At 34.9% G+C, this 23765-nt stretch overlaps 1 protein-coding gene across 7 annotated transcripts in view; it reads right to left on the bottom strand.

The window, feature by feature from the left end:
• EFR3A (EFR3 homolog A) overlaps window positions 1-23765 on the bottom strand; it is a 102929-nt gene that overhangs the window by 55456 nt on the left and 23708 nt on the right. For 5 of the 7 annotated variants that reach the window (XM_008001554.3, XM_008001555.3, XM_073018361.1 and 2 more), the window contains exons 2-6: window positions 13422-13498; window positions 9154-9281; window positions 7386-7536; window positions 3907-4028; window positions 41-190 (exon numbers count right to left, since the gene is read on the bottom strand). In XM_008001554.3, coding sequence (XP_007999745.1) covers window positions 41-190; window positions 3907-4028; window positions 7386-7536; window positions 9154-9281; window positions 13422-13498 — 628 coding nt within the window. Of the gene's footprint in view, window positions 1-40; window positions 191-3906; window positions 4029-7385; window positions 7537-9153; window positions 9282-13352; window positions 13499-23765 lie in introns of all 7 variants that reach the window. The other 2 variants (XM_008001556.3, XM_038000119.2) reach the window with 1 other exon arrangement.

The following is a 23765-nucleotide window of genomic DNA, read 5'->3' as shown; positions in this document are numbered from 1 at the left end:
AAAAGTAACACAGTCTCAACACTAGTATCTTTTTAAATACCTGTCCACTTCTTCTATCTTTTGCATGTTAAACAGAAGGGATGGAACAATCTTATCCATATGCTGAGGTTCCCAAATGGTGGCCCGAAGTTCATCGTTAACCGTTTTGCGAACCACCCCTTGAATACCTCTAATTCCAGCAATTCGTATCCTATTAAAAAAAAAAAAAGGAAGAAAATGAGCCATAAAAAAATTATTTGAATAAGTCTGTTTGCCTAAGAGAATGGATATCAAGTAAATACTGTTATCTTATCAATAAAATATCTTAAAATAACACACAAATCTAAGAAAGTAAATCTCAAAAATTTAAAAGACACAGAGATATGCCCCAAAAAGGCTTACTTTAAATATCATGTTCTTAAAATCAGCATTTAAAAAGTTAAAAGGACTCTAAAATACAGAAATATCTATTTTTCTATTTAAAAAAATCGACAACATAGATTTTCTTAAAATGATGATGATACTCCATTTCTTACCTAGAAGTCTTAAGAGCTGAGTGAAAACAGGATTTCCCTGTTCTGAACACCCTTCATGCTTCTTCAGACTTCTCACTGTTCCTCCCTAACAGCCCTTCAACTCCCTTAGTCCACCTAGACAGAAGACTAAGCTGGTTCTTTTAAAAGGTATTACAAATAAGAACTATCGAAATGGAGGACAGATAACCTCAGCCATATATATACAAATGTGTCTATAAACACATATACATTATCATATAATAATCGGATGTGACTTAAAATGTATCAATATAGTAGTGAGAGAATGCTGCCTTATTCTCCCATCCCAGATCACATCACCAAACCTCCTCAAGCTCTTCCTTATACTTCTTCAAAAAAGCAAAAGAAAATAAAAATCTATAGATTCAAGAATGAGAAGAAAAGTGACTTGTAAACAGTTTCTAAAAACTGCAACAGAACAAAGTCTCAAGCAGAGATAACTTGGTGGCCCAGTTAGTCTCAAAACATTTTCCTTCCGGTCAAATATGATGGCTATTTACTTCCTTTCTTTCTACTGTCTAAAATACTCACCAATTAGATGTTTATTCAGTTTACCTAGCATTGACTTCCAAAAACAGTAAATAGGTTTAAATAATAGAAGATATGGGGAGGGAGGTGACATTGCTTTACATCCCCATGGCAAAATAATGCAGGCATTCAAGAGTAGCAGATGGAGAATGGGAGGTGGCAGTAATATGATACTTAACAGGTGAGAAAAATGAATTAGAAGACACAAAGGCAAATTTTGCCTATTTCAAAGCTGTGTCTATACATGCTAGTTTTTAAAACATAAAGAAGATCTATGAGAGAGATTCTCGTGCAGCTATTACAGTGGGCAAGGCTAACACTGCTACAAAAGGTGCCTGCTTTACATACCTGCTGCTACACCTTGGGTGATGAGAAGGCCAAGCACAAGGTGGCATGGAGCACATGAACAAACAAGATGAAACTTGTATCATGCCTTGTGAGACAGCAGCCTAAATGGTGCAGCAGCAGATAGTGGTGCCCTTGTTCAAGGTTAAAGGGTGGTGTTGGTGGTAACTACCAATAGCTACTATAGCTACACAGCTTCATCCTATCCAGATCTAACATCTAGACTAATCAGCACATTCTAGCCATGATCCCCCAAAAGGAATTCTATAGTTTCCCCATCAGTAAAATAGAACAACTGCCACATCTACAGCATAGAAATGTTGAGTAATTTAAATGAGTTAATTTATGTAAAGTGGTTAAACAATAATTGGCACACAGTAAGCACTCAGTGTTAGCTGTTCCTGTTTGCTGCTAACCATGATGAGGATGATGACGATGGTGGTGGTGGTGGTAATTTCTATCACAGCTGAAGTTTCTTCAGAAAATCAGAGTTAGAGATTAAGATTGTGATGCTACAAGTGGGAACCAGTTCTTCAAGGAAAATAAGAAAATCCTAATATTTACCAGCTCCATCTCCTACTGTCCATGTCCCCTGGAGTTCTACTTGATTAGAGCTTGGTAAAAAAAATAAAGGGACTAGTGATTTATCTAAGTTAGAATTCAGAATATAAATATACTTAAAGAAAATCAAAAGGGCTTTTATTTAAGGTAAAGCAAAAATGATCAAACTAAGTATTTTATATTAAATAGCATTTTAGTTTACTCATTTGTTTTACAGGAATTCAAATAAAATGTGGGTATTATGGAACTTCAAATATGATATAATATTGGAAAGACACAGAATTAGCAAAATGTACTGTAAGTCCTTTCATTGGTTTATAGAAAATTTCAAAGTTTTTCTTGGAAGCAGTAATGAAAAACAGGTAAAAATATATTCAAAAGACAAGATATTTCACTAGGGAATGATAAATATTTAGAAAAAACATACCACATTCCAGATATTTTCTATATTTTGAAAGAAAGCAAAAATGTTAAAATCTTGAAAAAATTGCCATTTTCTTTAGCTAATCTTTGTATCTTTTTGCTCCATTAAAAACTTATTATCAGCCTCTCAAGAGAGAGAACAGTCTCATAAACATTTAAAAAATATCCTTGAGAGAGAGAAAAAAGAATTTTCCTGGTGATGGAGACAAACAGAAAACTAATTCTTATAAGGTAATTATAGTATTTTTCACCTCTGAGAAGGCTGTACACTTCGTAATAAAGGAATAATAGCAGGACTCTAAATGGCCTATACTCTACTGAGCAAAAATTATACCAGTAGCATCACAGACAAAAATAAATCTTATACCTGAAAATAACTATTTAATCACCTTTAAACTTTCTTTCTCCAAGTTAAAATAACATTTATACTTATTTTTGTTTCATGTAAACCAGCACTGTAGCTTGTATGCTTTAACTAAAAGCTAGTTATATTCCTGTACATTTCTTTATTTATTTTAAAATAGAAGTAAAAATTATAAAGCATTCTATATCTTGATTATCAACTGCCCACAGTAACTTTAAATCCTGGCAGATTTCTTGGTTTTTAGATGTAAGATAGTAATGCTCAAATTACTTTCTATGTTTCCCAAAGTCATTTTGACTTTAATTCTTAACTTTACAGTTTCTCATTTCTGTATTTCTCATTCTATCCACCTACAGATTGAGTTTATAAAATATTTGACTCCAGATTTTTAGTAGGATACATCTAGAAGAAATGTTTAAAAATGTCCAAGATAGTTGTCATGACAACCTCAGATGGATAGTGATTCAGTAATATATATTCATTCCACTGATCTACTTATTCACTCAAAAAGTACTAACTGAGAGCCTACTATGTACCAGGCCCTATTCAAAGTACTGGCAATACTGCAGTCCTCAAACCAAAGTCCTCACCCTCCTGGAATTTATATTCCATAGAGGAGCAAGAAACAAAGAGATACATGATAAAAAGATAAAGATAACTAGGGATGGAATGAGAGGGGTGACATTAATAAAGGGTGGCTGGGGAGGGTTCTTGTGATAAGGTGTCATTTGAGCAGAAATCTGAACAAAGTGAGGTAACAAGCCATATGGGCACTAGAGAATAGTTTTTTGCACCAAGACCAATGTGTCCAAAGGGCCTGAGGAGAAGTGTGACTAAAGTGTTCAAGAAATGGCAAGGAGATCCACGTGGCAGGATTAGAGCGCAAGCAGGAAGAAATGATAGAAGGACAGGATCTGACAGAGTAAGCAGAGCATGAGGAGACATTCTAGGCAACAGTAGAGACTGCATTTTAGTGAGCTGGAAAGCCATTCTCATTTTGCTACTTCAGTCAGTAATTATAGCTTCTAACAGCAATGGAAAGCCGTATTTCAGCCATATTCTTGTTTCCTCTGGTAATCATTATATAACATATAAACACAATATTCATCTCTAAATTACTTACTATAGATCATAAAGTAAAATAATACATACTCTGTTCGTATTTCTGGATCACTATGACAGGAATGACACATGGCACTGAATCGAGACACAAAAAAGTCATAACGTCTGTGATAGGAAGGTGTGTCTTCTTCAATATTTGCAAATTTGACAAACTAAAAAACACAAATAATATAAACAATATATATTACCTTCTTGAAAGTGTGGACCAAATACATTTAATTTCATACACTGTCATATTAACAAGCAATATAAAAATAAGAAACAAACAAAATATCAAATATGACATTAATACAGAAGAAACTTTCTTTTCTTGAGATAGGGTCTTGCTCTGTTGCCCAGGCTGCAGTGCAGTGGTGAGCCTCGAATTCTTAGGCTCAAGTAATCCTCCCACCTCAGCCTCCCACGGCGTCAGGAGTACAGGCATGCACCACCAAACCGGTCTAATTTTTTGATTTAATTTTATTTTTGTAACAATGGGGGTTTCGCTGTGTTGCCCAGGCTGCTCTTGAACTCCTGGCCTCAAATGATCCTCCTGCCTTGGCCTCTCAAAGCACCCAGATTAAAGGCATGAACCACTGCACCCAATCCAAAAGAAACTTTTTAATAATAAACTTTTAGAAAACAAGAGGAAGAAAAAAGAAGAAACGTAATCTATGCTTTCCCTAAATCTTAATCCATAATAATGACAATGTATTTATCATTGCACAAAGAACACAAGCTTTGAAGTAAGAAAGGCCTAAGATTGAATCCCCCTATTATATACAGCATTACTTCACTGTGTCTTTGGACAAGTTATTTAGCTGTAATTCCTCATCTATAAAATGAAAATAGTATTTCTAAGTTTGAAGGGTTTTCGAGAATCATGACATAATTAATATATGTAAAAAATCTAGCATATACTATATTATTTCTTTAAAAACATGAACCAATGTTGCATGGCATTAACATGTATTACCAATATTACTATTTATAACAAAAATTATGTTATTTATTGATATTATTTAATATTTTTCTTTCTTGAATCAGTAGGTATACAACTATACTACATTATGCTCCACACTTTTCTATATTTGAAACAGTTTACAGTAAAACAGAGGTAAAAACAAAAAGTATCTAGCACAGTTTTTGAAACAAAGGAGAACCGAAATACATTGCATCTACTACTGTCATACTGAGTTGGCATTAGCATGAAGAGGAAAATGTCAACAAATTAAACTGTACGAAGACCAATAATAAATTTTAAATTAGTACTGGTCGTGCTCGACAACATAAGGCACTCAGCACCACTAAGAAAATTAGACCACCAGTAAATACTAGGTAATTAATGTTGGTCAAGATAATATGGCATTTCATTTAATAAAATTCACTCAAATTAAGGTAAGTAACTGGGGAATTTGGTCTTTTGCCCAAACGACTCATTAAAACAATCTAATGGCATTGCTGGTTGAAAGTAAAGACATTTCTGGAAATGTATACTAAAATTCTCCCCCTAGCTAGTAAGCCACTTCCCCAAAACGTTCCTCACCTAATGTAAACAAAACAGGAGAAGCCTAAGTAGCTACCTTGCCTGAAACTAAGCTTGTCACATCATCTAAATGCATTTGGAAATATCCAATATATTCCTGCTGAAGTAAGTGAAAAAAAATCATATTAAGAGTTTTGAATGAGGGCTTATTTAATGCTCTTGCTACCAGTAATAACTAACAGTGCTATGCACTCTTCCAAGAGCTTCATATATATCAACTCATGTCACACAACAATCCTGTGAGATTGGTATTCTCATTATCCTCATTTCACAGATGAAAAACTGAGGTAAAGAGAGAATAAATAACTTGCTCAAGGTATACAGTTAGAAAGCGGTACAGGCGTAGTTCAAACTGGGGTGGTCAGACTCTGGAATCCGTACTGTCAGCACCTCGTATACTTCCTCTTCCTGTCCTATACCAGAAAATAATTATCCATAAACAATAGCAGGTAATATATGATTGTTATTTAATTAAAACTCTGAATGGAAACATACAGTATTCATGTAGGTTGAACGCCTTAAAGCTTCTCAGAGAAGAAGTTGGAACTGAAAGACTGAAGGTGATACAATGAAACTAAAGACAAGAGAATAAATATTACCACTGTATTTTCTTTTTAAAGTAGGTATGCTTTCCCCAAACTTATTTTAAGGGACAATGGTTCAAGATAGAAGAAAATGAATGTGGCGAGCAGAAATAGTTCAGAAGCAGTCTAAAAAAGAATAAACATACAAAACCTTAACTTCTATGGTAAATTTATTTTTAAGACCATTCAAAGACCATTCAAGACCATTCAAAGGAAAAGAATAGCCTTTTCAACGGATAGTAATGGCATAGTTAAATATCCACATGCAAAATGTGGATAAAGCTGAATGCTGAATTCATACCACATACAAAAGCTAACTCAAAATGGATTATTAAATACAAACCTAAACTGTAAAACTCTTTAGAAGAAACTATAGGAGTAAACCTTTGTGATTTTGGATTAGGCAATAGTTTCTTAGATATGAAACTGAAAGCATACCTGTCCACCCCCCCAACACACATACACACCCATGGACACCAACAACAAAAGGAAAAAAAAAAAGCAATTGGACACCATCAAAATCAAAACTTTAGTGACTCAAAGCATACCATGAAGAAAGTAAAAAGACAAAACCATAGAATTGGAGAAGGTATCTGCAAATTATGTATCTGATAAATTTAACTCTTACCAAGAATATATAAAGAACTTTTACAACTCAACAATAAAAAGACGATTGAAAAAAGGAGGGAAAGGATTTGAATAGACATTTCTCCAAAGAAAATATACCCAAGAGTCAATGAGCACATGTAAAGTTTTACCATTAGTCATTAGGGAAATGAAAATCAAAACCACAATGAGATACCACTTCAGACCCTCTAGGATGGTTAAAATAAAAAACGATAGACAATAACAAGTACTGATGAGGATGTGGAGAAACAACACTCACATGTTGGTGGTGGGAATGTAAAATAATGCAACCACTTTGGAAAACACTTAAACACAGTTACTACATGACCCAGCAATTACACTACTAAGTATATATCCAAGAGAATGAAAAACACACATCCACACAAAAACCGGTACACAAATCTTCATAGCAGCATTATTCATACTAGCCATAAAAATGTAAACAACCTTAATTAATGAAAAGGCATGAAACTCAAAAGGAATGTAGGACACAAAGTTAGTGTTGCAATAAAAGACCAAGAGAAAATAAAAAAATGACAGGTATGCATTCATTTACAGGCAGATATTCTATCATGATTAGTTAATACCACAGATTTCACAAGAAACAGCAGAAAGAGTGAGAGGCAAAGTATTCTAATTATCTTAATTTGTGTTGACTGTTCAAATGCCCTATTCAGGGAATTCGTCTTTACCAGGTAAAGTCATTCTAAGAAGCAATTAATTCTAGATATGCTAATTAAGCATAAATTTAGCAACAGAATAGTTTTACTCACAGAATTCGTTCCAAGAACTTGAAGCTTTGGTTCCCCCGATTCCAGCAGCTTTGCCACCATATGAAGAAAGCTTTCTACAAATGGCTTAATGCTTTGAGAATGGCAAGCCATGAGAAGTTGGTCCAGTGCCTCCATAGCTATCAAAACATACCTACATGTAGGAGAAAAAGAACGTCAAAGCATTTCTACCTCTCTTAATTCTCCTAACTGCTTTCCATTGGAAGAACTGAAATAATTCTATTGAAATACACTGAAGAAAGAAATGCAAATTTAGTAACTCCTAAGTAAAATCTTAATTCTCACACAGCACTAATATCTTGGTTATAAAATAATCCTTCTATCAAAGTATACAGAAAATATACACTGTATTCCTCCATTTTCTCCTTAATTATCTGAGCTTCTTTAACATTAACTTTGTGTATATTTTTCTTTGTAAATATGGACATTTTCTATTTTCCAGACTTTTAACCATATTTACTTGTATCTGACCCAAAATAATTATTACGGTAATGTGACAATTTCCAATATAATCTACTTATATGTCTAAATGTGAGTAGATAAAACACTATCAGCAACAGAACATTATTTTAAAAATCTCATAAATATTACTTTAAAATTCATCACATTTTACATCTTGTACTTAAAATTCAGACAGACACCAGAGGCTAGGAAGGGCATGTAAGTGGGGCTGGGGGGGGCAGGGTGTGGAGGGATGAAGAGAGTTTGATTAATGAATACAAACTTACAAAATCAGATAAAAGAAGTAGTTCTAATGTTCGGTAGCACAGTAGGGTGACTAAAGTTAGCAACAATGTACTGTATATCTCAGAGTAGCTAGAAAAGGACTTGAAATGTTCCCAACACACAGAAATGATAAATTGAGGTGATGGATAGCCCAAATACCCTGACTTGATCTTTACACATTCTGTACATGTGACAAATACTCACATGTACTCCATAAATATGTAAAATATCATGTATCAATTTTTAAACGGTAAATCCAAAAAATAATTAAAATTCAGTCTTTAGACACTTTTCCTTCAACAATCAACCATAAAGCTATGTGTGCCATGACTTACTAAAATATTCTAAGTGGTAACAATGCAAAGGTACAGAAAACTAATATATCACTTGGAGAATAGAATACTCCTGAAAACCTGGATCATAAAATGACAGATTGAGAAAGTATTTATAATCCAAATTGCAAAGTTATTCTTGTGCGAGCACAGAGACTATAGAAGGACGGTAGACTTCTATTTATCAGTAGGAGTGTAGCTAGCATAGTGCCAAATCAGCATGCTTGAATTTCCTGGGCCTTGATATCTAAGCCTAATACGGTTCTTTCTTATTACTCCTCTGAGAGGTAAAACTGAAGCTATGTGGGGAAAAAAAAAAATCATCTGGTTAACAGGATCTTTCTGTTTGTTTTCAATTTAGAGATTGATTTTTAAATTACAGTATTGCACTGATAGACTAAGTGAGTCAATTTCTACTATTTCCCATTAGAAAAGTCTCAAAAATCAATAGTCACAAGCTAAAGGTAACTCAGTAAACTAACATAGCCTACTCACAAAACCTGACCACCAGGAAAGTAATAAAAGCCACAGCATCTATCAGAGTATTATACATTTCTTTGTATAATACTACATGTTTTATCCTCTATATATTATCTTTGTTGCACTAAATGGCAAAATAATCTATAGAATGATTTAAAAGTCTAGAAAGAATTTTCCAAAGATACTATTTTAGCAGCCATTAGTTTCCTTACCCAGAACGATGTCTGACAACATCCCTGCTCAACCTTTCTGCCAGGTAAGAACCAATTCGATCCAGTTTCTCTGGAGCAGATACTGCATAAAATGTCAATTTCTCCATATCAGCTTTCACAAGGCCATCCTAAAAATAATAAGAATAACAAGATAGATTATATTTTCATGCTTATTATATTTTTAAGTGTTGCCTGCTTTACATTTTCCCTTTTTGGATTGGGGATTAAATGATATTTATGAATAACCCTTCTGTACATAACCTCCTTAGTGCTAATATTCACCATGATGGATACATAGAACTTTCAGAACATTTTTAAAAATGCCCCATTTACACAAAGCACAAACAGTAAATTAGACTCTTAACATCTTCCTTTATAGAGACATAGCTCAATTATCTGTAGTATATAGGGAATGGGATATAGATGTAAAAAGATTTCAAACAAAATTTGTTTCAGTTTAAAAATGTGAAATGTTTATTAAGCTTGTTTTACTCATTTACTTACATGATAGTCAACATATGGCTTTTTTAATGATTCAGAAGTCAGTGATATCATTATAAGTTTTTGTTGTAATTAATAAACGAGAAGGTATTCAGAGCTGTAGAATCTATACTTGTTCAACATATTTAAAAAGGAACAAGAGGTCCCTGATATGGGATTCTAAAATGGTCATTTGTCGCTGCCTTTTAAAAGATGATGTGCAACAGGTGCATACATTCTCTCCAATTACCACATAAGTTTCTTGGCCATATATAACCCAAGTAAGTGTTGCTTAGGAATATTGGAATAGGTGAGAAGAGAAAAAGGGAAAACTATGTTAGAATCTACAACAAAAATCGTGTAGATGTGTGTTTTCACCTTCAACTGGTCCCTCAATGTTCTTTGGCTATTTTGCTGTTTTCCTAGTTGAGTCACCACCTCATATTCTGCACCTACTCCGTTTTCCTCAAACTTGCTACTTTGTGCCTCTCTCCTCTCTCAGACAGCAAATGAGCTCTTCTCTTTCTCGGAGAAGGTGGAAGCCATCAGATTAGTATTTACTGGCAAAACATCCCTGCTTTCTCAATGCCTGCTAGGCCAGTAGATCTTAACCAGGGGTAACTGAGCCCCTCCAGGGCAATGTCTAAAGGCATTATGGGTTGTCATAGATAGGTGAAGGTGGGTACTGGGATCTAGTAGGTAGAGGCCAGGGATGTTTCCAAATATCTCACGATGCACAAAATAGCCCCCCAAAGTAAGTAATTATCTAGACCAAAATGTCAACTGAAGCCTAAGTCAAGAAACCCTGCCCTAGGCAAAGTGAAGGAACCTAGTTTTCCTGTCTATGAGGAATTGGTTTGTCTCTGCTCTAGCTGTCTTCCACACACAGTTCCATGATCCGGCTCTATCAGTTAGCCTCTCTTATTCCTAGTTCTTTGACCTCTCCCTCTGTATCAGTTCCTCCACATCATCATTTAAATACAATTGTGTCTCTCCTATATTTTTAATCCCTTACTAATTTCATTGAGTGATAATCCATATATAAATAACTGCATTGACTTACAGTATATAATCGGAAATGTGACAGTTGTATATATCTGTGAAGACACTGCTAAAAATAAGATATGGGTTGGGGATACCTCATCCAAAATGCTTGGGATCAGAGGTGCTTTCAACTTTGGCTATTTTTTCAGATTTTGAAATATTTGCAGATACTTAACCACTTAGATAACCCTAATTCAAAAATTCAAAATCCAAAATGCTCCAGTGAGCATTTCCTTTGAGTATCATGTCAGTGCTCACAAAGTTTTGGATTTCGGAGCATTTCAGATTTCAGATTTTTGGATTAGGGATGTTCAACATGTACAGAACATTTTCATCGTTTACAAAAGATTCCCCATGTCCTCTGCAGGCCACTTCTCCCTCTTCAGGCAACCATTGCTCTGCTTTTTATCACTATGAATCAGCATGCATCGGACATAAATAGAATCACACAGTTTACAAATCATATCTTTTGTGCAAGATTTCTTTCACTCAACTCATCTCTTTGCCCAGGAACCCTTCTCCAGTTCACATGGATAATTTCTACTCATCCTTTAGGTCTTAGCTTCCTCCAAAAATGTGCTGCACCCTCCCAAAAACCCCTGCTTCAAGTTTGGGTGAGATGTGCCAACTATATGTTCTTTTAGCTCACAGTACTTATCTCCACTATTATATTTTATCAGATCATCTTTTCATTCATTAAACAAATGAATGCCAACAATGTGCCAGGCACTATGATAGACATTAGGAAAGCAACAGTGAGCAAAGAGCTGCATTAACTCATTTAGTCTTCATGAGAACATTATGAGACTGCTACTATTTATTACTTCCATTACATGATGAGAAATCAAGGGACTTGCCCAGGATCATCTGGCTACTAATTTTAAGAAATTGTTTATCTGTCCCCCTTACTAGATTTCTCTTTCAAGGTAGGGACTATGACATGTTTGCTTCTGCGTTTGGGTACCTACTGTCTGACCCATTATGGACATATCACAAGATGTGTTTGTTTTAATAAATTAAAAATAAGAAATATGGCAAATTGAGTAATGTTTGCCATACGTATTCAAGGTTCATGCAGATCTTTTTCTTTTTAAAAATCTAACTTTAAAGACTGCTATTTAAATAAATCTTATATAAATCCTTGCCAAAAACAAGGATTCTTTCTCTAATTTACCTGTGGTCATTTCAATGATCAAGTGTACAAAGCTCCCTCACTGCCTACGAGTTAAAGTGACTAAGCTTGTCATTCACAATCCTCTAAAATCTGGCCTCCACCTTACCTTCAGTAACCATATGTCCTAGACTTCTCAGGAAAATAATTATTTGGATATTCAGCGTACTAACTGATAACATTTGAAATTTCAAATGAGAAATCATGGTCAACATGATTACCACCCTTACACTCTAAAATCAGGTTATATAAACCTTTGCTTGAAGTTTGATGGATAACTTGCTCTAGGCTTCAAATATATGTCTTGCTTTCCCATGTCTTTTCTCTTTCCCCTCACTTGCAATAAAGAAACTAATCTTGTCTACCTCTCCAGATGGTATACATCCTTCAAAGCTCAGTAAATCTCATTTCCTCTGTGAATGCTTCCTGGAGGTTCCCAACCCACAGTGATACCTACTTGCTTTAGAGGCAAAAACTTTCCACCTGATTTACTCAGCATTTTACTGACGATTTATGCATTGTAATTTCATATTTAGTATGTTTCTGCTTTATGCCAGTTACTGCATGGAAAGGTCCTTAAAGGCAGGTACTGTATCTTAGGATTTTTAATATGTCACAAATTATCCAGGATATCTGGCAGCCAATAATATTTAATTGATTAACCTCCTCTACATAACTGAAGGTTTAAACAGATTTGGTTAAAAATAAGATATATCAACATTAAGTTAATGTTAAGATAACCAAAAGTTTTATACAGGTTGTTACATTTTAAAATAAAGCAAATTTTGGAAGTCAAAAGCCATGTAACTTTTTTTTTGTTCATATTAATTTAACATGAGACTACAGAAGTCTTAGAAAGGTTGAGGCAATGTGAAACAAAATCACCCCAACCAGTTGCTTCGAAACCAGTAATCTTCACAAATAATTGTTATTAAAAAATTAAATAGTATTTAAGCAAAAAGAAAAACTCTGCCTGAAACCATCTTTCTTTACCTCTCAGTTCTCTTCTAAAAACTGTGAGGTCAATCCCTATTTATTCTTTGGATCTTAGCTTAGATTTTATCTCCTCCAGGCTTTCTTCTCAACCCAAATTGGGTATCACTCCTATCTACTCCAGTAGCAGCCCATACTTCATTAGTCTAGTACAACATTTTTTCACAACAAATTGTAATTACCAATTTACTTATATATGTGCATAATGAGAGTAGAAAACCTTCTCTCTGTTCACAGTGGTATCATGAGCACTTAGTTTAAACTGGTACTGGTTCATAAATTAATGAACATAAATTAATGAGACAGTGTTACTTAAATTAGACACTACATAAACTATAAAAGAACATCAACTGTCCATTTTTCCAGATTTCTGCCTAATCTACTAAAAGGATCTGAAAACTAAACAAGCAAGCATGAGTCATTTAAGAGTTTAAAAAAAGGAAAAGTACAAAAAAAGTAGTACAAATGATGAGATGTAGGGGTAAAAGTAGAGAAATGAAATTAGGGAAACCTTAGGGAGGTCAGCGGGGGGCAGAATGGGTCAGCAAAGAGAAGGATCAGTAGATGTAGATCAAATTACTTTTGGATCTTCAGGGAATATGTTGTCCACCAGGCGTTTGTAGCGAGGACGCAAAGCGGAACAGCAACAGCATACTCCTGTATAAAAAAAAAAAAAAATCAAGAAATATAGAGATTATTAATATTGTAAACTGACCTGGAAATTCAAGTTTCTGAATATTAACGGGCTATATAAAATACAAAATTCAAACTGCCACAAATAAAGATATACAAATGTAATCAGGGATTAAGAAAAGAGTAAGTTAAATTTCTTATCCTTACTCCAAAGACACGCAGCTTCTAAGAATTTTTGTTTAACATGCATACACGTCCTGCCAAATTCATCTGACAAAGTGAAAACAACATCCATGCCCCCTTTATCTCCTTTCTGATGTCATCTTCCCACAACTCCGTCACACTCCCACCCACCTGTCGCAATCCACTCTACGCCAGCCACAGTGGTCTCCCTGCTAATTCTAACTAGCTAGGCCCCCTCCTTTGGATCTTAGCTCTCACTGTTCCCTCTGCCTGGGGCATGCCCAAGTATCTACTAACAGCTGTAATAACTCTGTCACCTTCTTCAATTCTTCATCTAAGCCTCTCTGACCACCCTTACCCTGCTCTACCTTCTTTTTCCCATAGCACTTATCACCTAACACATTAAATAAACTTTCTATTGTGGTTACTGGTCCTCATCTGTGCACCCTCACCAGGACATAAACTCAGATGAAGGCAGGGATCATTGTTTTGCTCACTGATGAATTCCAAACAACTGAAATAATCTAAAAATACTTCAGATCAACATTAATACTGACACTGAAATAAATTAAAACCAAATATGTATTAAGCACACAAGCACTGAGCCAGGTCCTGTATTGCAATGATGAAAGAAGCTTATAACCTGAAAAGAAGATTAAGTGAGTACTTAGTGAACACTAATGCAAAGCCAAATATAGTAAATTCAAATTGTTAGCATGGCAGAGACTGGCCATACGTCTAAAAAACAAGTCCTAATGCTTCAAGTTTTCTATCAGAATGGGAAATGTTGTTATTTTCAATAAGAAAGATTCTTAATAAGCTATTAAATTTCACATTTCTGATGTTATACACTATACACTGCTTTTAGTTTAAAAAAGCTTGAAATTTAAATGTAACCTTGGAATGCAAACAACGTCCAGTTTCCACTTTTGGGAAGGTTAGGTTTACCAGGAGAGACAGATAAACAAATGGTGAAGTGTCCAGTGGACAGCCACGGGTTAAAGAACATAGGTTTGGAACAGATAGATCTGAAGGGAATCAGTCTCCCTCTGTCCAGCTGGGCTGGGTGGGTTGTCTTACTACACTCAAGTTTCCCCATCAGTAAAAACAGATGTAATAATGCCTTCTTCATAATAATGAGAATTAAATAAAATTGTATATAAAGCTCTTATTAAGCAAACACTCAATAAAATGGTAACTATTATTAGTAATGCAGTAAGAAGAGTATTATAATCACGGTAAGCAGATGATGATCAAGGGCCCTTAAGATAGGATTCCCAATAGCATAAAAACCTTTGTTGTAAACCCATAATTTAAAAATCACAAATTTTACATACGGTTCACAACCGTAACTATATCAGTAGCAGGAGGGACAATTACCACTTTCTGAAGATGACATGTGCAGCACTGTACTAAGGATGTTACAACATTATTCGCTCACTCCTTTAGCAACTCTCTGAGGGTCATGATCATCTCCATTGGATAAATGAGCAGACCAGCTTAGAGAGGCCAATTTTGTCCAGTAAAACCCAGCTGGGGAGGATCTGAGGAACTGCAATTCCAACCCAGACCTGATGACTTCAAAGAGTAATTGCCACACTAAACTCAAGTACCAGCAAATTTCTTAATTATTTTAAATATTTCAGCTTTCTATAAATCATGACCAATGAAAATAATTGCAGAAATGTATGTGCCTAACAGATGAGGGATGCATTGTCACATAGGGAAGTAAATGATCACCGTGAGTTTCTCAGGAAGGTCAACACAAAACAAAAACATCTTTTTGACCACTTACCAAAAATAAAAAACTACCCACTATAAAGAAGGCATATAGATTGAAATTTTTAATTTACAATTTCAGGTTTTTATAAAATTATATCAAAGACAAAATAAGGTTTAAATAATTGGCAATAATAATAAGCACAAAAGAAATTACTATATAGACTTTTAAATAAATAAGAATACTCTACTTATAAATATCACAAGTAAAATAAAATCATTGGACCTACTCAAGTATAGAAATGTAGTTGACTCCCTTGTTGAAGTAAATTCATAAGGCTTTTCGAGTTCAGCTGCAGGTACCTGAACATAGTCCTTCATGTTGTATCAGACTAGTTTCTGGTCGATCTTTCTGACTCTAGATCCTCTTACCTGCTGTTGAGGAAATGCCTAGTTCACTTTACTTCTAATTAATTAGCAGAGGGCACAAAAGTACTGGAACTTAGATCTAACTTGTCACTGACATCAAATATAAAGCTATCAAGAACTTGATAATATCCATATCAAGTTCTGCTAGCAAAGCCAACTACAATAGATCAAAGATACTATTAAAGTACTTATATTGCTGGCTTAATAAAAGTAGGTTTTTCATACAGGTTAAATAAGAAAGCAAGCCTACATATCCCCCCTTTCCTTAAGGCATTCTTTCAGTTCCTCCTCATCCTAGCTTCTGATCCCTTCCAACAAACTCACTTAGGTCCTAAAACTAATATATTTGTGACCTCATCCCAAATTCCTCTTTCCCAAAAGAAAAAAAAAGAGGGGGATGAGCATATCACAGAAAGTCTCCAACAACTGGCACATCTAAGCAATACAAATTATTCCTTTAAATTTAATTCTATATTGCAGTTCTTTTCTCCAATTGTATGTCTAGTGCCTTTGCAGTATTTGTCATCTAGGAAATATTCAATAAATACTATTATCAGTAAAAATAAATTAATTCCAGCACATAAAGGAGAAAGTTATCCACTATTCTCCCCCTACAGCATGTAGCATTCAGAACTCTGATTATGATACATTAGAAAAATATGAAATAGGAAGGCTCAAGTGGGGAAACTTTGGGAAAATAGAATTCAGACACAGTGGATAAATTATAACCAAAAAAGTGCCAGGCTGAATATTATAGGAGTGTACACATAGGCTCAGGAGTAATCTATTCAATACAGCTCTCTAAGCCTTAGTCAGTGAACAGGAAAATCCTACTACCTACTTCTCACAGTTAAGGGTATTAAATTAATAACACATAAAAAGTGCCTAGAGTGTAGAAGCCACCTAAACACACTTAATATGCTCTTTTTTTATAAGCAAATTTTACATACTCCTGAAGTAACATTTCTTTAAAGACATCTGTGATATTGTGAAATATATATTTAGTCTTCCCATTTCCTAACAAATAGCTTCTGATAGCCTTAGGTTCTCCAAAGTGCTAAGCGTCATTGTGCATACTAATGAGCTGACTGATGGCTGGGGGCTCAAGGATAGCTTCCGGTGTGGGTTAGTCACAGTAAAGAGCAAGGCATAACCAGAGGGTGGGGACTTTCAGCCATAACCCCTAACCTTTAAGGATGTGGGACAGGCTGACAGTTAAGTTGGTTATGGGTGGCCAATGATTTAAATCAATCGTGCCTTTACAGTGAAGCCTCTATAAAAAACCCAAAAGGACTGGGTGTGGATGGGCTTCCAGGTGGCTGGACACATGGAAGTTCCTGGAGGGTGACTTACCTGGAGAGAATATATTTGGAAGCTCCTCACCCCTTCTCCGATACTCGGACCTATGTATCTTTTCCATCTGGCTGTTCATCTGTCTCCTTCCTAATCCCCTTTATAATAAACTGGTAAATGTAAGTAAAGTATTTCCCTAAGTTCTGTGAGCCACTCTAGCAAATTAGCTGAGCCCAAGAAGGGAGTGTGGGAATCCTGATTTATGGCTGGCAGAAGCACAGGAAAAACAACCTGGGGCTTCCAATTGGCATCTTGAGAGAGAGAGAGAGAGAGAGAGACAGAGAGACAGAGAGAGAGTGTGTGTGTACGTGAGACAGAGTGTGTGTGTGTGTGTGTGTGCACGCTGGGGAGGAGGGGAGCAGGGGGGAGGCAGTCCTGTGAGACAGAGCCCTCAACCTGTGGGCTGTGACACTACCTCCAGGTAAATACTGCTAAGAACTGAATTACGTTAGAGGACACCCAGCTGGAGAACTGCTGGCTCGGTGCTTGGGGAAAATCTCCCACACATCTGATCACAGAAGTGTTCTGTGCTGTGACAGTATAGGAGAAGAAGCAAGCAGTTTGTTTTTTCTACTCGATACCCCAAGAAAATTCTTCTCCTTTGCTCCCCTAACTTCATTCTCATATATATTCAGCAATGCCTCTTAGTCCTTAAACAGCAGTGATGCCAATTGACCTCTAGAAGAGGAAACATCCTCCTCCTTCAATAATGAGGTATTAGAGCTAATTTCCAATCCATCCTGCCTCAAAGAGGCATTCATAGAAGGACTTGAGCAGCTGCATAGAGAACCTCAAGGTGAAACTGATAGTGGGGATTAGGCAGGCAGGCACTCAAAGGTACTAGGAGAATTGTGAATACTGGAAACCAATATAGTAAGTGGTTGGTTGACCAGTGAGTACTTCTGGTTTGTGACAACATTTGCTTTCCTATGCAATTCTATAAATTTGGGGACTTGGAGCATTTAAAAAAAAAAAAAAAAAAAAGACCCCTTTAAAAATAAGCAACTTCCACTTTCAAGGGACTATATTATTCAATGACAATTTAACTGGAAATACTGATGTCTCAACCACTAACTGCCACCATGCCACTGGCTATACTTGGGATAAAGCTATCCTCCAAAATAAAAATGCTAAGTTAGTAACACTGTCACTGGAGATGAAGAATGCTTAGATTGTATTAATATTATGGAAACTGACTGTATGGCTTTGAATTAAGTGTGTTTCATAATCTATAAAAGCATACAATAATAGTATTTATACCTTCTATGTAGCAATTCCCTCATTTAATTCTAACATGTAACATAATAGAAATTCACTGACATATGTATGGCTCACTAGATTTCATACTTTTAAATGACAGTGCCTATGATTACTGGATTTTGGTCCTTTATGCCCTCACTATATATTTCTATCATAGCACCTGTAACAATCTACCGCTCTTATTTACATATATGTGTCTGTCTTCACCACCAGAATATGAATCCCTCAAATGCAAAGCCCATATATCTTACTCATTGTTATGCATGTTAGGCATAAAGCAGACATTCATAAAAATGACTTTTCCTAAATAAATAGGGACAACAAAATATAAAGTGAGTTTAACATCTGCTCCTATATGCTATAAAAATCAATAAAGTACACTGCCCACCATAAAACACTAACTAAGGGCCAGAATGATATGATTTTTTCCGACAAACAGATGACAATGTCAAATGAATCACTTTGAACAATTCAGGTTTTATTTTTAGGTCTAGCAGAGGCCACCAGTAATCAAGGTGAAAAGAGACAGACTTTCTATTAGAAGATTTCTAAAATTAACCACTTCAAGAACTCTAGCTCTGTGGTGTCCAAAACCCTTTAAAAGAGTCTGCCTCACATATATTCCCTGCAAGGTTAAAATTAAAAGTCAAGTTACTCATTCAGTTGATGTGAGAACAAGACATTTACTTCATACAATCAAAAATATTTAGCAATATTACAGTTCCACTCACACATATCCTTTCCAGGTACCAAAACAATTTACATATAAAGTGTGCGTGTGTGTGTGTGTGTGCGTGTGTGTGTGTGTGTGTGTGTGTATACACACACATGTCATACGCAGTAAAGCTAAATACGTATGTGTACTGCATATTATCTTACCGGAAAAAAATTAAATATTACCCAAAGACAAGAGCAATACACACACACACACACGTATTATATATAATTCTGTATTTATACATATATACACACACATATTATATATAAAGCCTGTAATATAGGCGCTATTTTAGCACACTATGCTACAAATGACAACTACAAGGACTTAAAAAGGTGACTACATACTTACAAAGGTTTAAAACTTAAGTTTTGAAACAAAATTTGGACATTTTCGGACAAAGGCTCTCCCATGTCAAATAGACTGCACGGCCATAAGCACCACAGAGGTTCAGAGGAGAGAGAAAACAACTTCTGGCTAAAGTGAAAAGAGGTTTTACCAAGGACATGGAACTTGAACTGGATACTGAGGACTCCCCTGAAGAACGGGTAAGACTGAACTAAAAGGAATAAACTAGAGACAGTGAAGGACAACTGTAATCAAATGGAACAACACAAGCAACACTAGGCAGGATGGCACATGGGAAAAACAAAATGCATATTCTAGTATGAATATAGAGCTTTGAAAGAAAAGTGGGAAAACATGAAAAGAGTGTGGTGACTAATTAGATATGGGGTCAAAAGAAAAGGAACAAAATAATCTTATCTTCAGAAAAGTGTTCCTTTTAAAAGGATTTTAATCCATTAGAGGAGTATTTTATTACACGATTCTTTCCACATATAATCGTAAACCTTCTCTCCTTTCATTCTCAATTTCACTACTTGATTTTAATTCCTAGGCACATAAACCTTATGGAAAAAGAGTACAACAAAGCAATAAATGGAATTAAAGCTCCAATTCTGTTTTAAAAGATGATCTTCTCCTTACATTGCAATACTTTGCTCTGTAATAGGCATAACACAGACAAAACTCTTGTACACTTCTCCAAACAATTCTGGGAAACTGTAGAAAAAAATAAAACAGCACCTTTTTTTCCTGAGGCAACTAACTGGTTTATACCCTGTATCTGATTTTTTCCCACTATTACAATTTTTAAGGTAAAAAGTGTTAATTTTAGACATTATCCTACTTATTAGTAGTCAAGTTACAGACTTACATTTAGATTTAACTTTACTATATTTTATATTTATTGGAAAAAAATTAAATATTACTCAGCAGAGTTACGCAAAGACTAGAGCAATAAAATACAGAGTAATCCCGGCTTTTGGAAAATATTATTCTGAGAGATTTTGGAAAAGCTTCTAGAATCATCATTTGAAAAAAAAAAACACCACAAATATTAAAATCAGATAATATAATTCCCTTTTCATTCCATCTGATCCTGGCTTAGTTTGCAAAATAGGAAACAACCCAATGGATGAAAGAGAAACCAGAGCTGCAACCAGGAGAGAAAAGTACTCATACCTCTACCCCACCACTGTACAACACTGCATGGTTCATCCCTATTTTCAAGACCATATCCCTGGACCCTGCATGTCACAGACCATCTTCAATGTGCTCAGCTGGCAGAGTCTTGGCAAGGAGACTATACCGCCTCAGTGTCCCAATCTACAGAGGTAAGTAATCAGATGATGCAACAATAAAAACTGAAACAGTATGTGATTCCCTTTTGTAATACATAAAAGATTAACTAATGTCTTCTACAATGTCAGTAGTACTCTTAGAATTAAAAACAGAACATTTTCATTGTTGTAATTTTTTTTAAAAAAGATGTAAGCAGTGACTTTCTTCTTTAATGCAAACCATGGTACTATTACATTGAAATTTACTTTGCATAATTAATATGTTTTTGAGGACGGTAGTAATCACGTAGCGGTCTAAGATAAATGTTAGGGATCATGATTAAGAGGGAGAAAAACAGAGGAAAGGCATAAGGCAAATCAGACTATCCACAATTTATAATAGAACTCAGAGTGAATTTACAATAGTACTAAGCACTAACATGTTCTAAGAGTCCTACTAAAATGCAGTCTAACAAAAGCACTTGTTGGCAAAAATAAAGTGTTTCCCTATACTTGTAGGGAAAACAGTTGGCAAAGTCATTATGGAGACAGTTTCCATTTCTAGAGTGCATCTCAACCAATCAATCAATATCTTTGGAGCTTTCTATAGGAAATTACTTCCATGTCTCAGAGAAAATCTTGGTAAATACACAAAGTAACAAAGCTAGCCATGTATAGTAGTATTTTACCTTAAAAACGGAGATCTGTGTTTCTGGTAACAGCTTCCTTTATACTAAGAGCACAAAAGAAACTGAACTTACAGCTTCCCTTTTATTAGCCTATTTATAAGCTAAATATTTCCTGTAAAGGACTTTTAACAACCTGAACAAATATCCATGAAACACCAAGGAGCACTGTTAAATTGTCTTTTTGAAAACTGCTTTTGTTATATCAATGCTTGAACATAAGCTAATGCCCCAGGAACTGTCACTCATTTCTAAACCACTTTAAAAGAACAAATTGAGACAACTAAAACTTTCTGTAATTCAAAAATACTATTAAGGTAAATTAAAAATTCCCCTCCCACCATGGCCCTCATGTACATTCACGTTCATTCGGCAGCCACTGCTCTAGAGAACCACTTCCCTCGTAAAACGATGTAGAGAATTTGGCATATGACTTTTTTTTCTTGTGTACCTCAGGTGTTTGGGAAACTGTCTTTATCTAAGTCATGCAATAGGTAAGTTATAATATAGACTGCACCTCGTAAGATCATCTTATATATTATAATAACTGAATCATAAACAGCACTATAAAGAACCAGGAGACCAAATGAGTGGGAAAAATAACGAACGCTATGACATTCAGAAAAGACTTCACAGGAGATGCTGATGTGATAAAGACCTATCACTGGCAACAGGGAGCTGGTATTTGTGACTAAGACCACTAGAATTTCCCTATTATTTTCAAATGCTGCCACCAGACCTCATTGGGGAGTAGATTTAAGTAATTTGTATAAATGAATACTTAGCAGACTCACATCAGAAATAAATCAGGACTAAATGGTCTTTAAAATCCTAAGCCAAGTATTTCAAGTTCAGTAAAGGAAAAGTGAAATTATCATGATCAAATTTTCCACGTTTTTCTAAAACATGACCAGACCTTTAAATTTTCTCTTTTCTTGAGATTGTGCTAATATGTTTCTCTGTATTTTATTCCATTGTGTTCTTAAAATTATCAGTCCTTGGGATTTATTTTACATGCAATGACTAGAGAACAGGTTATACCTTTGGATAAACTATTCCATTCACCTGTTCCTGTCTTCCCTAGAGAAGACTTCCGCTATAAGACAGGAAAAGTGACTTATTTTACTCATGAGTCTGGAAAAAGGAACCTAGTAGGCTCCAAAACGTAAGCATCAAATCTACATCTGCACCATCTACACAATATACAGATAAGATACATGGACTTTAAAAAATGCTCCAGTAATGAGGAAACATCAGAAAAAGAAATTAGGAACATTTTAAAATGCAAGTAAAAAGGAAAACATGATTTTATAATAAAGTAATTTAAAATTTCAAGATGGACTAAATATTGTGACCAAAATAAATCACAACAGTGGCAGTTTCAGAATACCCAGATTGAAAATCATTGTTCTCTAGACCACATCTGACATGGAAAAAAGAGAGACTGATAACACAGTTTACAACAAGATTATAACTTATTATTTAGGTAATATAAAATTTCCTTTATGAGAAGTTACTAACTTATTGCTACTTTAATCAGCTTTTGGCAAGATGAAAGTCTTCTACCTAAAATACAGAATTTAAGATTACATTTTACAATTTCTAGTAAATGTTGAAGGATAAAATAATTGATTAGAATAACAACAAAAGGAAAGTTTAAAGATAAATATCTGAAGAAAAAAAATCTGTATAATGTCTGCAGAAACCCCACCCTTCATTTAGCATTTAATGTGGAACATATGAGAAATGCAGAGATTTCTTCTAACAGGATCAAGAGTTGGGCAATGGTCTTATTCTTCTAATACACACAGTAACAGAAGTTCCACATCTGAGGCATTCTTACAGGACAGACATTCAAAGAACATTTTAAGTATTTCATGACTAATCAACCAATCAATTAGGTTTATGAGGTATTTACTACATGCAAAGTTCCAGGATTGCAACATGTATGTCTTCAAGAAGTTCCCAAACTAGAAAGACAAAAATTCAGAAAATTCTAGTTGCGATTTTATTTTTCATAGTCAGCAGACAATTTTAAGATTATAGCTGCAAAATTACTATCAGTGCTTTCAAAATCATGATGAACAGGAAGTTCTAAAAGGATGAGAATTTACAAGGCTTTCATAGTTCATCACATCTGTATCTGTTCTTTAACTTGTTTCCAGGTAGTTTTATAAGGGAAGGGCTCTTCTCACTAATCTTCTTGTACTCTCACTTTTTAATTTTTTGGTTTTTTTTTTCTCTAAAATAATAAACGATAATTCAATTTCCAGTAAGTGAAGAGATAAAAGTAGTTGTAAACTGTAAATGAATAAACTCAA

This window comes from Chlorocebus sabaeus, chromosome 8 (genome assembly GCF_047675955.1).
Source record: "Chlorocebus sabaeus isolate Y175 chromosome 8, mChlSab1.0.hap1, whole genome shotgun sequence".
In the NCBI taxonomy this organism is placed as follows: Eukaryota; Metazoa; Chordata; class Mammalia; order Primates; family Cercopithecidae; genus Chlorocebus; species Chlorocebus sabaeus.
Note: the sequence above shows the minus strand (reverse complement) of the source record. Positions and strands in the feature narration are given on the sequence as shown.